Source organism: Lampetra fluviatilis, chromosome 44 (genome assembly GCF_964198595.1).
Source record: "Lampetra fluviatilis chromosome 44, kcLamFluv1.1, whole genome shotgun sequence".
In the NCBI taxonomy this organism is placed as follows: domain Eukaryota; kingdom Metazoa; phylum Chordata; class Hyperoartia; order Petromyzontiformes; family Petromyzontidae; genus Lampetra; species Lampetra fluviatilis.
Window position 1 is genome coordinate 3,620,863 of NC_136318.1, and position 16,913 is coordinate 3,637,775.

General features: G+C 64.1%; 1 protein-coding gene across 2 annotated transcripts in view; it reads left to right on the top strand.

The window, feature by feature from the left end:
• LOC144947253 (laminin subunit beta-2-like) overlaps positions 1 to 16,913 on the top strand; it is a 46,145-nt gene that overhangs the window by 20,724 nt on the left and 8,508 nt on the right. The window contains exons 9-30 of one of the 2 annotated variants that reach the window (XM_078876474.1): positions 704 to 824; positions 1,589 to 1,777; positions 2,101 to 2,280; positions 2,868 to 2,980; positions 3,319 to 3,398; positions 3,524 to 3,668; positions 5,013 to 5,099; positions 6,113 to 6,271; positions 6,429 to 6,556; positions 7,072 to 7,192; positions 7,919 to 8,111; positions 8,293 to 8,436; positions 10,866 to 11,097; positions 11,360 to 11,523; positions 11,754 to 11,978; positions 12,432 to 12,652; positions 12,833 to 12,929; positions 13,557 to 13,738; positions 14,211 to 14,401; positions 14,951 to 15,135; positions 15,694 to 15,935; positions 16,474 to 16,677. In XM_078876474.1, the coding sequence (XP_078732600.1) occupies positions 704 to 824; positions 1,589 to 1,777; positions 2,101 to 2,280; positions 2,868 to 2,980; positions 3,319 to 3,398; positions 3,524 to 3,668; positions 5,013 to 5,099; positions 6,113 to 6,271; positions 6,429 to 6,556; positions 7,072 to 7,192; positions 7,919 to 8,111; positions 8,293 to 8,436; positions 10,866 to 11,097; positions 11,360 to 11,523; positions 11,754 to 11,978; positions 12,432 to 12,652; positions 12,833 to 12,929; positions 13,557 to 13,738; positions 14,211 to 14,401; positions 14,951 to 15,135; positions 15,694 to 15,935; positions 16,474 to 16,677 (3,603 nt within the window). The remainder of the gene's footprint in view (positions 1 to 703; positions 825 to 1,588; positions 1,778 to 2,100; positions 2,281 to 2,867; positions 2,981 to 3,318; positions 3,399 to 3,523; positions 3,669 to 5,012; positions 5,100 to 6,112; positions 6,272 to 6,428; positions 6,557 to 7,071; positions 7,193 to 7,918; positions 8,112 to 8,292; positions 8,437 to 10,865; positions 11,098 to 11,359; positions 11,524 to 11,753; positions 11,979 to 12,431; positions 12,653 to 12,832; positions 12,930 to 13,556; positions 13,739 to 14,210; positions 14,402 to 14,950; positions 15,136 to 15,693; positions 15,936 to 16,473; positions 16,678 to 16,913) is intronic. The other variant, XM_078876475.1, reaches the window with a different exon arrangement.

Consider the following 16,913-nt stretch of genomic DNA (forward strand, 5'->3'; position numbering starts at 1 on the left):
GCTGCGCTACGAATCCAGCCACCAGAGTTCGATTCGAAAACGTCGCCACTGGGGAGACAAAGGCGGCTGGGCGTGGTACTGGCCACCCACCCCTTCGTGTGCCTTTCTGGACTTCATAGGTGCTCGCTAACAGAACTTGCCCCAACAGTTTGTTACAGGCTATACGGGAGATCTTTAGCACCGCAAGCCGAGCGATGTTCCCGACAATGTCGGACGGTGAATATCTGACAGGCGCTGGGGTCTCCCCGAGGTCGACTCGGCCTTAACACCTGGTGCAGTGTGTGAACAGCGGCGCTGGGGAGGCAGCAGCCCCCTTGATCCGCGGGTTCCACGCGTGCACCTCGGGCACGCTTCCCTGCCCACCCGTTTGCCACGTGTCTGCGCGTATTTGGCGCCGCTCGCCGTGACCCCAAATCGCCGCTCCCTCTGCCCTCGCCCGCCCTGCCGTTCCATCTTCCATCGCTCCGACCCCCCCACTGCCTCCGTCGCCGCCCTGGGTACGCGAACGCCGCAGAGTTCCCCCAGTCGATTTGCGTCCCCCTCCCGCAGCCGTGACGAACGACGCAACGCGGCGCGGCGGTCTGTCGCTCTCTTCTTTTTTTTTACGATCAGAGGAAACAAGAAGATGCTCGGTGTAGTCGGCACTTTGCTTCGTTCATTGTTTCGTTTTTTTTCTCTCTCAATGCTTTGCTCTCTGCTGCAGGTGCACGGGCGCTGCGTGTGCAAGCACAACACCGAGGGGCTCAACTGCGAGCGCTGCGAGGATTTCTACAACGACATGCCGTGGCGCCCGGCCGAGGGGCGCAACACCAACGCCTGCAAGCGTGCGTGCACGCTCCATTTATCACGCGCGCGCGTGTGTGTGTACGTGTGTGTGTGTACGTGCGAGCGTGTGTGTACGTGTGTGTGTGTACGTGTGTGTGTGTGTGTACGTGCATACGTGTGTACGTGTGTGTGTGTACGTGCGAGCGTGTGTGTGCGTGCGAGCGTGTGTGTATGTGCGTGTGTGTGTGTACGTGAAGTGTCGAACGCCCGCTGGCAGAAGGTCATGGGGCTGGGTCTGCCCCGTGACCTCCTGCCAGCGGGCGTTCGACACTTCACGTGGCCTCAAGGTGCACTTGGCCTGGCACAAGCGTCGTGGTGACGTCACTGCCAATTTAGTGGCGAATGGCGGTTGTTGTTGTGTGTGTACGTGCAAGCACGTGCGTGCGCGTGAGGAGGTGCTCGCTAACAGCACTTGCCCAAACAGTCTGTTAAGGCTATATGGGGGATCTTTGTTTTTGTGGATCGGTAGTGTGGCCGTTAGCGCGCCGCCCTACGAACCCGGCGCCCTGAGTTCGATTCCCGCTCACGGCCAACACCGGTGACGATTATCTGAATCGGTCTTGCAGCGGTGTGTAAACATCACCACTGGGGAGACAACGGTGGCTGGCCACCCACCCACTCACGTACTGTTCCGGCCTTCATAGGTGCTCGCTAACAGCACTCTCAGGCTATACGGGGGATCTTTATCTTTGTGTTTTGCGTGTGCATGCGTGTGTGTCTCGCCCCGCGCCCACCACCCCCACCCCCACCCCCCCTCGCGCAGGCTGCAACTGCAACAACCACGCGGTGCGGTGCCACTTTGACGGCGCGGTGTTTGCCGCGACGGGCAACGCCAGCGGCGGCGTGTGCGAGGACTGCCAGCACAACACGGCCGGGCGCAGCTGCGAGCTCTGCAAACCTTTCTTCTACCAGGACCCGCTGCGCGACATCCGCGACGCCGCCGTCTGCGTTCGTACGTCGCCAACACGCCCCGCGTCGCTCTCACGCCGCCGGTGCCGTGCCACCGCGCGGTACCGCACTCGGCCGTGTCATCGTTTTCGTTGCGTGCACTCACGTTTTCTGCGCGCGTGCGTGGGTATGTGTGCTTGTGTGTGCACCTGAGTCTACCACGTGACCTCCTGCTGCCAGCGGGCGTTCGACACTTCACGTGGTAGCCTCAAGGTGCACATGGCCCGGCACAAGCGTCGTGGTGACGTCACCGCCACTTAGTGGCGAATGGCGGTCGTTGTTGTTGTTGTGTGCGTGCTTGTGCGTGCGCGTGCGTCGGGCGGGCAGCGTGCGACTGCGACCCCGACGGCTCGCTGAACGGGGGGATGTGTGACGGACACACCGACCCGTCGGCGGGGCTCGAGTCCGGGCAGTGCCGCTGCAAGGCGCACGTGGAGGGGCCGCGGTGCGACCAGTGCCGGGCCGGGTTCTACGGACTCGACGCCGAGCAGCCCGACGGATGCCAGCGTGAGCAACCGCCACCTCCACCACGGCCATCACAGTCATCGCCTCCACCACCGCTACCACCACCACTGCCTCTACCACCACCACCACCACCGCTACCACCACCACCGCCTCCACCGCTGCCACCACCACCGCTACCACCACCACCACTGCCTCCACCATCACTGCCACCGCCATGATCACCGCCAATCACCATTAACTGTTACTGACAATCACCATGGCCATTACCGCGAATCATTGCACACGTTAACACCGATAACCACACCCAACGTTCATCCCAGCAGCAGCAGCAGCAGCAGCACACATTGCCGCCCGGTTATTACCAAGAATCAATCATCATCATCATCAGTAGTGATCTATCCGCTGCTGGACGAAGGCCTCCACAAGCCGTTGCCATCTCTCACCTTCTTGCGATGCCACCACGCTCCGTCTGGCTGCCGCGCACGGCCAGCCGATCTCATCGTTGTTGCGTCTCGTGTCCCGTGTGGTGCTGCGTTTGCGTGGCACGTGTCATGCGTGCTCCCCGTGCGTGCTCGTGCTCCCCGTGCGTGCGTGTGTACTGACCGCGTGCGCGTGCCGTGTGCTCTCAGCCTGCCACTGTAACCCGCTGGGCACGGTGGGTGGTGCCGCGGCATGCGACGCCGTCACCGGCGAATGCTACTGCAAGCGTCTCGTCACGGGGCGCAGCTGCGACCAGTGCCTGGTGAGGGTCGCGGTGTGGGGGGGGTCAGGGGTCGCGGTGTGGGGGGTGGGGGTCAGGGGTCGCGGGGCGCCGCGGGATCGGACATCGCCGATGACGAGCGCCGATCCGACGGCGGCTTCTTCCGGTTTTTGAGTTTTGCCGACCGCCGGGCGGTGCCGTGGGGGTGACCCGCGGTGTCGTGAGGGTGACCCGCGGTGCCGTGGGGGTGACCCGCGGTGCCGTGGGGGTGACCCGCGGTGCCGTGGGGGTGACCCGCGGTGTCGTGAGGGTGACCCGCGGTGCCGTGGGGGTGACCCGCGGTGCCGTGGGGGTGACCCGCGGTGTCGTTCTCCCCGCAGGCGGAGCACTGGGGACTGAGCCACGACGGGAGCGGGTGCCGCCCGTGCGAGTGTGACGTGGGAGGCGCCGTCGACAACCGGTACGGGTCTCGCACCGGCGGCGCGCGGCCGCCCCCCCCTCGGTCGTCACTTGGCGCGACGTCCCCGCGGTGCGGGCCGTGTTGCGCCGCCGTTTGACCGGTGCCGTCGGCGCGCGTGCCCGCAGGTGCTCCGTGGAGTCGGGGCAGTGCCACTGCCGCGGCCACATGGGCGGGCGGCCGTGCTCGCAGCCGGACTCGGGCTTCTTCTGCATGGCGCTCGACCACTACACGCACGAGGCCGAGACCGCGCTGCCCGTCGACTCCAACGGCGTGAGTTCCCGCGGGGGGGGCGGGGGGGGCGGGGGGGGAGGGGTTTGGGGGGTTCGTGGGCGGACCCGGCGGACGGTCACGGAATCACGGGAACCGGGGGTTGGGAGGTGGGTTTCCGGCAGAGGTCGCAAACGGGTTTTGATTCCTTACCCGTACCCGGCCGCACCAGGGTCGCAAACGGGTACCCGTACCAGTACCCGGCCGGGTACGGGTACGGGTACGGGTATCGGGTAGGGTACGGGTATCGGGTAGGGTACGGGTATCGGGTAGGGTACGGGTATTGGGTACCCGATTGCGACCTCTGGTCTCCGGGGAACGAGAGAGGGTCATGGTGGGTGACCGGGGTAGTGGCCGGAGGAAGAGGGGGGACTGGGGAAATGCAGGGTGGGGGTCGATCGACCTGGGGGCACCTGGGGGGGGCTTCTGATTGGACCAGGGCCACGAGTGGGCAGCGTCTGATTGGTCAGCGGCGCGCCTGGAGGCTGCGCTGTCACGGCACGAGGTGGAGGGCACGGGGAGGGACGATGGCGGAGCGGCGGCCGGGGCCGGGAGCGCGCGCCCCGAGAGGAAGACGTCCCCCTCGGAGACAGAGCCGCGAAATCGGTTTGGGTGCTCGTCGGGGTGGGGTCTTTGGGGAGGGCCCTCATCCGGCAGTGGATCGATCGTGGCCGATGCCGGCGGTCGTGAGTGTACCGATTCATTTGCAGGGATGGTGCCGGAGGAGAGGCCACCTGTTCTGTATCGGTCGCTCCGATGTGGCTGTGGTTGGGTCATGGCCGATACGATCCTGGCCCGGCCTCTACCCCTCACCTTACCCTCAGCCTCAGCAGTAACCTTTGGTTCCCTCTACCAGAATGTTCATCTCCTCCTCGTGCACCTCAAACTCCGCGCTTGCCTTCTCCAAGCTCAGGCGACGTTGGGTCCGCACAGCCTCCGTCGTGAGCGAGCGAGGGTGTGAGTGACTTTGTGCATGGGCGTCTCGGTGACAATGCGAGTGAGCGAGTGTTTGTGTGAGTCGGTGCGATATTGAGTGAGCGCCCGTCTCTGTGTGCATCTGGATCCACGTGCATGTGTGTCAGTGTGCGCGTGTCTCTGTGTCAATGTCTATCCATGTGCATGTGTCTCTGTGTCAATGTCTATCCATGTGCATGTGTCTCTGTGTGTGTGTATGTATGTATGCGTGTCTCTGTGTGTGTGTCTATTTATGCGTGTCTCTGTGTCAATGTCTATCCATGTCCATGTGTCTCTGTGTGTGTATCCACGTGCGTGTGTCTCTGTGTGCGCGTGTGCCTCCGTGCGTGCCCCCCCCCCCCCCCCCCGTGACCGGACGGCGCTGGGCCCCAGACCCCCGGGGGGCTGGCGGAGTCCCTGCTGACCCCCTCGTTGTGTGAGGAGCGAGAGCGCGTCAAGCAAGGCCTCCCCACAGGCCGGGTAAAAACCTCCGCGGCCTCGTCCAGTTTGCGCGGTATTACTCACCTCTGACCTCGGGCTTTCAGCACAATAACAACAACAACAACAACGCTTCGTGTTTCTCTCCCCCCCGAGTTGCGCGCCGTTCGCGCAACTCGGTGAGACGACGCCTCCGTTCGGCATCTCGTAGAGCAGCGCGGCGCTTCGTGCCAAAGAACGGCCTCGGATATCGCAAAAGCGCTTCTGAGATCGCTTCGAGCGACCTCTGGGCCGCACGGCGGCGGGCAGCGCCGCTCGCCGCTCGACCTCTAGACGGACGCCGCGTCCCGCGACACCGAGAGCCCGGTTCGGGTGGAACCGGGACCCGGGCTCAAAGTTTTTTCGACCGGCTCCGCGAGAGAGGCGGTGGTGGCCTGGACGCTCGTGCTGCCCCCTCGTCACTGCCACCACCGCTGCCCCCCCCCGCCCGTTGCTGGCTTGTGCATGGCTTGCTGCTGCCCTCACTGCAAGTCCCACCAGACCTGAGCTGCCCGTGTTCCACGATGTCTCACCGTGTCTCACCCTGATTCACAGCGCCACGCTGTCCGATTTTGCCAGACCAGCCTTGGGGTCGTGGCTGCCAGTGCAGAAGGCCTCTCATGTGTGACCCTCCTGTGACCTCTGATCCTTAACCTTGCACCTCCTAGCGTGACCCCTACAGTGACCTTGACCCTTAGCGTGCCCTAACGTGAACCCATGCCTTGACCCTCCCCATGGTCTCTACCGCAACCCTTACCTTACCCTGACCCCAACCCTGAGCCCTACACCGCGACCCCTCCTTTCCACAGGACGCACACCGGCTTTGCCACGCGGAGTCCGCTTCATTAACGCATTAACGCGGCGCCGTGCGCTCAGCTGCAACCGCGCGGCCTGAACCGGCACGGCTCCCGACGCGTCTTCGCGCGACGTGCAGCGCCGTGCCGCGTCGTCACACCGCGCCACGTCGTCACACCGCGCCACGTCGTCACACCGCGCCGCGCCGCGTCTGTCGGCAGGGCCTGGCGCTGGTGCCGCGAGCCCCCACGCCGGGGCGCGCGCCCACGTGGACGGGGCCGGGCTTCGTGCGGGTGCCCGAGGGCGGCCGCCTCGAGTTCCGCGTCTCCGACGTCCCCCACTCCATGGACTACGAGCTGCTCATCCGCTACGAGCCGCAGGTCAGCGGGCGGCACACACGCGCGCTACCGTGCGCACGCACCCGCACGCACGCTTGCGCAGCCACCACGCACGTCCCTGTCGCACGTTCTCATTCCCCGCATGACCTCGTCCCTTCCCCTCCCGCCTCGCCCTCGTCCCGCCTCGCGCGGCTCTCAGCTGCCGGAGGAGTGGGAGGTGGTGCTGGTGACGGTGCTGCGCCCCAGTGACATCCCCACGCACTCGCCGTGCGGGAACACCATCCCGGCCGACGACCACCTCGCCGTGTCGCTGCCGCCCGGGTCGCGGTGAGACGCGGCCGCCACGCTGTGTGTGTGTGTGTGTACGCGCGTGCGTGACGCGCGTGTGTGTGTATACGCGTGTGTGTGTGTATATGTGTGCGTGTGTGTGTATACGTGTGCGTGACGCGCGTGTGTGTGTGTGTATACGCGTGCGTGACGCGTGTGTGTGTATACGCGTGTGTGTATATACGCGTGCGTGACGCGCATGTGTGTGTGTGTATACGTGTGTGTGTGTGTACGCGTGCGTGACCCACGTGTGTGTGTATATACGCGTGTGTGTGTACGCGTGCGTGACCCGTGTGTATACGCGTGCGTGATGCGCGTGTGTGTGTATACGCGTGTGTGTGTATACGCGTGTGTGTGTATACGCGTGCGTGACGCGCGTGTGTGTGTGTGTATACGTGTGCGTGACCCGCGTGTGTGTGTATACACGTGTGTGTGTATACGTGTGCGTGACCCACGTGTGTTTATACGTGTGCGTGACCCGCGTGTGTACATGTGTGCGTGACCCGTGCGCCCAGCTACGTGGTGCTGCCCCAGGCCGTGTGCCTGGAGAAGGGAGTGAGCTACGTGATCCGCGCCGACTTCACGCGCTACACGACGCACGAGCACACGGAGAGCGCCCACGTGCTCATCGACTCGGTGAACGCCGCCACCACCACAACCGCAATCACCACCACTGCCAACACCTCTACCATCACCACCACCACTGCCAACACCACTACTATCACCACCACTACCATCACCACCACCACTACCATCACCACCACCACTGCCAACACCACTACCATCACCACCACTACCATCACCACCACCACTACCATCACCACCACTACCATCACCACCACCACAACCGCGGACATCACCACTGCCAACACCACTACCATCACCACCACCACTGCCAACACCGCTACCATCACCACCACCACTACCATCACCACCAACACTGCCAACACCACTACCATCACCACCAACACTGCCAACACCACTACCACCACCACTACCATCACCACCACTACCGCAATCACCACCACTGCCAACACCGCTACCTTCACCACCACCACTGCCAACACCACTACCATCACCACCACTACCGCAATCACCACCACTGCCAACACCACTACCACCACCACCACCGCAACAACAACCGCCATTCGCCACTAATTGGCGGTGACGTCACCACGACGCTTGTGCCAGGCCATGTGCACCTTGAGACCACCACAACCACTACCTACACCACCACTACCACAATCACCACCACTGCCAACACCACCACCACAACCACTACTTACACCACCACTGCCATCTCCATCATTCTCCACCGCCGACTTCCTCCGCTCTGTGCCCCCCCCCCCGACCCCCCCGTAGCTGGTGCTGCTGCCGCTCTACACGTCGCTGGAGATGTTCTCCGGGGACGATCGCGAGTCGACTCGCCGGCGCGACAACTTTGAGCGCTACCTGTGCCAGGAGAGCGGCAAGGCCGTGATGAAGCAGCCGGTGACGGAGGTGTGCGCCGGCCTCATCTGCAGCCTGTCGGCACTGCTGCACGACGGCGCCCTGCGTGAGAGCCCCGGCACACTCCTCCTCCACCACCGCCGTTTTCATCGCCGCCATCAGCAGCAGCAGTAGCATCTGTATAAAACTCCAAGATATAATTACAAACACAATCACCCTGTGCCCCCCCCCTCTGCCCCCCCTCCCTCTGCCCCCCTCCCCCCTCTGCACACCCCCTCCCCCCACAGCGTGCCAGTGCGACCTGCAGGGCTCGCTGAGCACGGAGTGCGACCCCAACGGGGGTCAGTGCCATTGCCGCCCCAACGTGGTGGGGCGGCGCTGTGACGCGTGCGCGCCTGGGACCTACGGCTTCGGGCCCAGCGGCTGCCTCTGTGAGTGCCCGACCCGAGCTACTGGGTCAGCTGACGAGCGACACTGGGTCAGCTGACTAGTGATGTGGGGTCAGCTGACTAGCAAAATGGGATCAGCTGACTAGTGACGCGTGGGTCAGCTGACTAGCGACGTGGGGTCAGCTGACTAGTGACACTGGGTCAGCTGACTAACGACGTGGGGTCAGCTGACTAGTGACACTGGGTCAGCTGACTAGTGACGTGGGTCAGCTGACTAGTGACACTGGGTCAGCTGACTAGCGACGTGGGGTCAGCTGACTTGTGATGTGGGTCAGCTGACTAGTGACGTGGGTCAGCTGACTAGTGACACTGGGTCAGCTGACTAGTGACACTGGGTCAGCTGACTAGCGACGTGGGGTCAGCTGACTTGTGATGTGGGTCAGCTGACTAGTGACGTGGGTCAGCTGACTAGTGACACTGGGTCAGCTGACTAGTGACACTGGGTCAGCTGACTAGCGACGTGGGTCAGCTGACTGGTGAGGTGGGTCAGCTGACTAGTGACACTGGGTCAGCTGACTAGCGACGCGTGGTTCAGCTGACTAGTGACGTGGGTCAGCTGACTAGTGACGTGGGGTCAGCTGACTAGTGACGTGGGTCAGCTGACTAGTGACGTGGGGTCAGCTGACTAGTGACGTGGGTCAGCTGACTAGTGACGTGGGTCAGCTGACTAGTGACGTGGGGTCAGCTGACTAGTGACGTGGGTCAGCTGACTAGTGACGTGGGTCAGCTGACGAGCGACGTGGGTCAGCTGACTAGTGACGTGGGGTCAGCTGACTAGTGACGTGGGGTCAGCTGACTAGTGACGTGGGGTCAGCTGACTAGTGACGTGGGTCAGCTGACGAGCGACGTGGGTCAGCTGACTAGTGAGGTGGGTCAGCTGACTAGTGACACGGGGTCAGCTGACTAGTGACGTGGGGTCAGCTGACTAGTGACGTGGGGTCAGCTGACTAGTGACGTGGGGTCAGCTGACTAGTGAGGTGGGTCAGCTGACTAGTGACACTGGGTCAGCTGACTAGCGACGCGTGGTTCAGCTGACTAGTGACGTGGGTCAGCTGACTAGTGACGTGGGGTCAGCTGACTAGTGACGTGGGTCAGCTGATTAGTGACGTGGGTCAGCTGACTAGTGACGTGGGGTCAGCTGACTAGTGACGTGGGTCAGCTGACTAGTGACGTGGGTCAGCTGACGAGCGACGTGGGTCAGCTGACTAGTGACGTGGGGTCAGCTGACTAGTGACGTGGGGTCAGCTGACTAGTGACGTGGGGTCAGCTGACTAGTGACGTGGGTCAGCTGACGAGCGACGTGGGTCAGCTGACTAGTGAGGTGGGTCAGCTGACTAGTGACACGGGGTCAGCTGACTAGTGACGTGGGGTCAGCTGACTAGTGACGTGGGGTCAGCTGACTAGTGACGTGGGGTCAGCTGACTAGTGACGTGGGTCAGCTGACTAGTGACACGGGGTCAGCTGACTAGTGACGTGGGTCAGCTGACTAGTGACGTGGGTCAGCTGACTAGTGACGCGTGGGTCAGCTGACTAGTGACACGGGGTCAGCTGACTAGTGACGTGGGGTCAGCTGACTAGTGACGTGGGGTCAGCTGACTAGTGACGTGGGGTCAGCTGACTAGTGACGTGGGTCAGCTGACTAGCGACGTGGGTCAGCTGACGAGCGACGTGGGTCAGCTGACTAGTGAGGTGGGTCAGCTGACTAGTGACACGGGGTCAGCTGACTAGTGACGTGGGTCAGCTGACTAGTGACGTGGGTCAGCTGACGAGCGACGTGAGATCAGCTGACTAGTGACACGGGGTCAGCTGACTAGTGACGTGGGTCAGCTGACTAGGGACGTGGGTCAGCTGACGAGCGACGTGGGTCAGCTGACTAGTGAGGTGGGTCAGCTGACTAGTGACACGGGGTCAGCTGACTAGTGACGTGGGTCAGCTGACTAGTGACGTGGGTCAGCTGACGAGTGACGTGAGGTCAGCTGACTAGTGACGTGGGTCAGCTGACTAGTGACGTGGGTCAGCTGACTAGTGACGTGAGGTCAGCTGACTAGTGAAGTGAGGTCAGCTGACTAGCGACGCATGGGTCAGCTGACTAGCGACGTGAGGTCAGCTGACTAGTGACGTGGGTCAGCTGACTAGCGACGTGAGGTCAGCTGACTAGTGACGTGGGGTCAGCTGACTAGCGATGTGGGTCAGCTGACTATTGACGCGTGGGTCAGCTGACTAGCGACGTGGGGTCAGCTGACTAGCAACGTGGGGTCAGCTGACTAGTCACGTGGGTCAGCTGACTAGTCACGTGGTTCAGCTGACTAGCAACGCGGAGATAATTATTGGGCTCGTGCCTCCTGCTTGTGTCCCCTGCGAGTAACCCCCTGAACCCTCCTCCCCCGCCCCCCGCCCCCCGCCCTGCGCAGCGTGCGAATGCAGCGACGAGGGCTCCCACCACGCGTTCTGCGACGCGCGCACCGGGCAGTGCCGCTGCCGGCACGGCGCGTACGGCCGGCGCTGCGACCACTGCCAGCCGGGCTACTGGGGCTTCCCGGCGTGCCGGCCCTGCCGGTGCAACGGCCACGCCGAGGAGTGCCACCCGGTCACCGGGACTTGCCACTCGTGCCGCGAGCACACCGCCGGGGAGAGCTGCGAGCGGTGAGGGTGACGCGGCGCGTGCGTGTGTCTCCCTGTGTCCCCCTGTGCGTCCCTACCTGTCCCCGTGTGCATCCGCGTCTCCCCGCGTCTTTCTGGGTCTCCCCATGTGTCTCCTGGCATTTCCCCGTATCTCCCCGCACCTCCCCACGTCTCCCCGCGTCTCCGTACCCACACAGATTGCCCCCGCGCGACTAGAGGCGCCGTGTAGAACCCCTCCTCTCCGTAACCGTGGCGCCCGTGTTCCCCGTTTCCCTGGCAACAGCTGTGCGGATGGTTACTATGGAAACCCAGTGCTGGGCTCGGGCGAGCAGTGCCGGCCTTGCCCGTGTCCTGGCGGCCCCGGCTCCGGGCGTCACTTCGCCAGCTCGTGCCACGAGGACCCGCACTCGCAGCGCGTCGTCTGCAGCTGCCGTCCAGGATACACCGGTACACCACTGCACCACGCCGGGTCGCACCGCACCGTGCTGTGCCGGCACCACGCCAGATCTCGCCGCACCCCACCACGCCGCGCCTCCCCATCAGGGCGGCACACACGAAGCAGCGGCAATGACCCCCAACGCCTCTCTCGAGTCACCGGCGATCCACGCGCCGCCGCTCTCGGTTTCCCCGCCGCTCACCACGCGCCCCCCCCCCCCACCCCCAAACTACCACGCCAGGATCGAGCTGCGAGGAGTGCGCCCCCGGTCACCACGGCAACCCGCACGAGGCGGGCGGCTCGTGCCGGCCCTGCCGCTGTCACGGCAACATCGACCCGACCGACCCGGGGTCTTGCGACCGGCGCTCGGGCGTCTGCCTGCGCTGCCTGCACCACTCACACGGGCCCGACTGCGGCGCCTGCCTGCCCGGTTTCTACGGCAACGCCACGCAGCAGAGCTGCCAACGTGAGCGCCGAGACGCGGATGACAAAACCGTGCACAGATTCTGTACTCGCTGTCCAACAACGCTCTGCGTGTGCGCGTCCCCACGTGCGCGCAAGTACCCACGTGTGCGTGTGTGCCCACGTGCGTACGCACATATTCGCGCGTATTCGTGTACGCGTGTACCTTGCATGCGTTAGTGGTGACCCGAGTTCGATTCCCAATCACGGACAACACCACTGACGAATATTTAAACCGGTCCTGGGCCTCCCCTAGGTCGACTCAGCCTCAAATGAGTCCCCGGTGCGATGTGTAAACATCGCCACTGGGGAGACAAAGGCGGCCAGGCGTGGTGCTGGCCACCCACCCCTTCGTGCGCCGTGCCGGCCTTTACAGGTGCTTGCTAATGGCACTTGCCCCAACAGCGTGTTAAAGGCTGCGAGGGGGCTCTTTGTCTTTGTCTTTTTCTGCGTGCAGGCTGCGCATGCAGCCCGCACGGCGTGGACCCGCGCCGCTGCCCGCCGGGCGGCGCGCTGTGCGAGTGCGACGCGGCGACGGGGCAGTGCCCGTGCCGGCCGCACGCGCTGGGACGCGCGTGCGAGCACTGCGCGCCCGGCCACTGGGGCCTGGCCGAGGGCGAGGGGTGCCGGGCGTGCGCCTGCGACCGCACCAAGGCGCTCGGCGACGCCTGCAACGAGGTGCGGACGACGCTCGCGCGCGCGACGATACCCTGCGGCGACTAATCTGAACCGGTCTTGGGCCTCGCCTAGTCGACTCGGCCTTAAATGAGTACCTGCTGCGGTGTGTAAATGTCACCGCTTGCCCCGGCAGTCCGTTTAAACGCGATCCGGGGGGATCTCTGTTTTCTGTGCGCGTAGTTCACAGGGCAGTGCGAGTGTCAGCCCGGCTTCGGGGGCCGCTCCTGCACCGAATGCATGGAGAACTTCTGGGGCAATCCCAGCGTCGAGTGCATCGGTAACTACGCGCCCACCGCACACCCGCTCACCCGGCCGCCCGCTGAACCACCCAAACACTCACGCATCTGCCCTTCCACCTACTGAAGCACCCGTCCACACAACTGCCTGTCCGCCCACCCAACCACTCACCCATCCACCCAACCACTCACCCATCCACACAACCACTCACCCATCCACCCAACCACTCGCCCATCCACCCAACCACTCACCCATCCACCCAACCACTCACCCATCCACCCAACCACTCACCCATCCACCCAACCACTCGCCCATCCACCCAACCACTCACCCATCCACCCAACCACTCGCCCATCCACCCAACCACTCACCCATCCACCCAACCACTCACCCATCCACCCAACCACTCGCCCATCCACCCAACCACTCACCCATCCACCGAACCACTCGCCCATCCACCCAACCACTCACCCATCCACCCAACCACTCGCCCATCCACCCAACCACTCACCCATCCACCCAACCACTCACCCATCCACCCAACCACTCACCCATCCACCCAACCACTCACCCATCCACCCAACCACCCGCCAGGCCTGTCACCCACCGCCCAACCCTCCGGCCTCCCCTCCCGCTCACCCGCGTGTGTCGCCTGCCCGTGCGCCAGCGTGCCAGTGCGACGCGCGTGGGATCTCCACGGCGCAGTGCGAGCGAGCGACGGGACACTGCGTGTGCCGCGCCGGCGTGGCGGGCGTGCGCTGTGACACGTGCGCGCGCGGATTCTCCGGGAGCTTCCCGCACTGCGAGCCTTGCCACCAGTGCTTCGGGGACTGGGACCGCATCGTGCAGGTGGGACGCGGGGGGACGCGGGGGGACGTGGGGACGTGGAGACACGGGGGGACGTGGGGACGCGGGAGGATGTGGAGGGACACCGGAACAAGGGTAGCGTCGGCCCTGACGATAACGACGTTGACTCTTTCCATCATGGGATCTCCTTTGGCAAAGGAGGTGCCATGATGTAGCTGCTCACCCCGAGCTCTCATTACTCTGATAGTGGCGTTGTCTTTGTGCTGTACGCCTTTTGGCGTCCTCTGGTCTAACACCGTTTTGAGACGAGGCTCAAAAGAAAGCCGTCTCTGGTGTGGACCAATCAGATTGAAAGACAATGCAAATATTATCAGAGTATGTTTTTGTGGGTTAATGCACACATGATTCCTTGTGAAAGGTTTCAGTTTGGTGTTGTAACATCTCAACACAGCTGTTTTGTTGCCAGATAAAAAGGGGGAAACCCTATTGTCGACGTCGCCTGTGTCGTGCGTAGTCGCTGGCGGAGCGGTCGCGCGGCCTGGCGGAGCGCGCCGCTCGCCTCGCCGAGTCGGGAGCCGTCGGCGCCTTCGGGGAGCAGTTTGGCGCCCTGGAGGAGAAGCTGGCGGAGGCGCGGAGGATCGTGGACGGGCGCGTCGCCACGGCTCACTCCGTCACCGCCCTCATCGGCTCCATGGAGGACATCCGGTGCGGGGCCAAGTTTACGACCGCATCTTTCACCCCCCCCCTCCCCGCTCGTTACGCGCGTTCGCAGTACGGAGAGAGGCGCACACTGGGAAGTACACAGCGTGTGGATGAGAGAACGCGCGCAGGAGGCCCGAGGCGTCTTCCCCCGGGTTAAATAAAGGCAGCAAAGTGTCAGAGAGACGGAGCGACGAGCTCGCGGGCGCCGGGCGGATCGACCGTGAGAGGTGGCCTCAGCTTAGGCGGGAGTCCTTCGTCCGGCAGTGGACTGATCACGGCCGACGATCCCTAGAGAAGGAACGTCTCGCTGGCAAGGGAGTGCAGAGTCGGCGTGGCACACCGCGTTCAATCTGATTCTGCACTTACCGTGGCTCGACTCCAGCTCGGGAAATCGAACGTGTTGGGTTTGACCGTCTTGTGATGAACGCTCCGCTCAGCGGCTGCGTGGCACAGGGGTCCATTGAAGGGGTCTGTGATATCCGCACCTGCGGTCACGATAAAATTGTCGGTACATTTTTGTTGTTATAATGAAATGAAAATCACCGCACGCAGGAAAATGATCGATGAGCTGACGAACCGGCTGACGCCGCTGGAGATCGACCTCACGGAAAGCCAGGACCGGAACGCCAACGCCACGGGGCGGATCGCGGAGCTGGAGCGCGACGTGCGGCGCTTGAACCGCACCGCCGGCGGCCTGGAGCACCAGCTGGATGTCATCAAGAACTCCAATTACCGCGGTGCGGCGGCGCACACACAGCATCACCACACTCGCTCACACCACTCGCACTCAGACACTCGCCACTCACACTCACTCACCACTCACACTCACCACTCAGACACTCACACTCACTCACCACTCACACTCACCACTCGCACTCACCACTCAGACACTCACACTCACTCACCACTCACACTCAGACACTCACCACTCGCACTCAGACACTCGCCACTCACACTCACCACTCAGACACTCACCACTCACACTCACTCACACTCACTCACCACTCGCACTCAGACACTCACCACTCACACTCACTCACCACTCTCACTCACTCACCACTCGCACTCAGACACTCACCACTCACACTCACTCACCACTCACACTCACCACTCAGACACTCGCACTCACTCACCACTCACTCACCACTCGCACTCAGACACTCACCAATCACGTGGTGCCACTGTTTCACCGAATCTCCACTCGGGCCACCCCTCCCTCTCGCCCCCCCCCCCCGCCCAACCTCACCCTCCTCGTTCCTCTCCCCGCCCTCCCTCCCTCTCCCTCGCCGCCACAGGCGCGTACGACAGCGTGCGCCAGCTGCACGCCGACTCGCTAGCGGCGGAGTCGCGAGCCAACGCCTCCGTGGCGGGCGACGGGAGCCCGGTGGGCCGCTCGGCCGACGCCCGCTCGCGAGCCCGGGCGCTGCTCGAGGCCTCGCGCGACGACTTCCGGCGCAAGAACGCGGCCGGGCGCGACGCGCTGGAGACGCTGGCGGACGACGTGCGCTCGCTCAGCCTGCGCACCGTCAGCGAGAAGGTGCGACTCCTGGCGGAGGCCGGGCGGGCGGGCGGGGTGGCGCTGCCGGGTACGGGCGGCGAGGTCGTCCGTGGGTCGGGGTGGGCGGACGCCCGAACTCGTGGAGGGAGGTCGGGCCCACAAGGGGTCGGACGGTCACTCACTCAGACGGATGTAGGTCAGAGGGGACGGAGGACGGAGGTCAGATGGGCGAGTCGGACGGATAGATGGTCGCACGGGTCAATGACGGTTCGGATGGTGGCACTGAAGGACGGAGGTCAGGTGATAAGCGGTTGGACGGTTGGACGGATGTAAATGGCGGAATACGGACGGACGATCGGATAGATGGAAGTCAGACACACGGACAAACAGGCTGTCGAACGGAGAGATGGAGGTCGGATAGACGGACAGAGGGGGGATAGGTGGTCAGACAGACAGGACGGTCACGTGACTATCCTCAACGTGGCTCACGTGCCTGTACTTCGCTGGCCATCACGTGACCGTGCGTGGCTGAGGGTCACGTGACCGAGCACCGCTGCCTCCCCCCCCGCCCCCCCAGGTGTGCGGCTCCCCGGGTGACGAGCCGTGCTCGGACTCCCCGTGCGGGGGCCCCGGCTGCCGTGACGAGGACGGCGCCCCGCGCTGCGGGGGCCTGGGCTGCAACGGCGCCGCCACCGCCGCCGCGGAGGCGCTGGAGCGAGCGCGCAACGCCGACCTGGAGATCCAGCAGGCCGCCGCGCAGGTGGAGGAGCTCAACAAGCAGGTGCGGCTGGGGGGGGGGGGGCGAGGGGGGGCTGGGGGGGTTTGGGGGGGGTGGCGCGCCCCTCCGCCGGGAGGTCGCCGTGGCCCTCATCGTTGAGTCGTTCGGAATCCCCTCCCCCCCCTCCCCGAGCCGCCCGTGCCGTTGACTCTCCGTGCCGGCACACAATGGTCCACTCGTTTCCGAGTGGCCGTGCGGGACCTTTCACGTCCACCGTGAGCGAAGCGGACGGCGCGTTG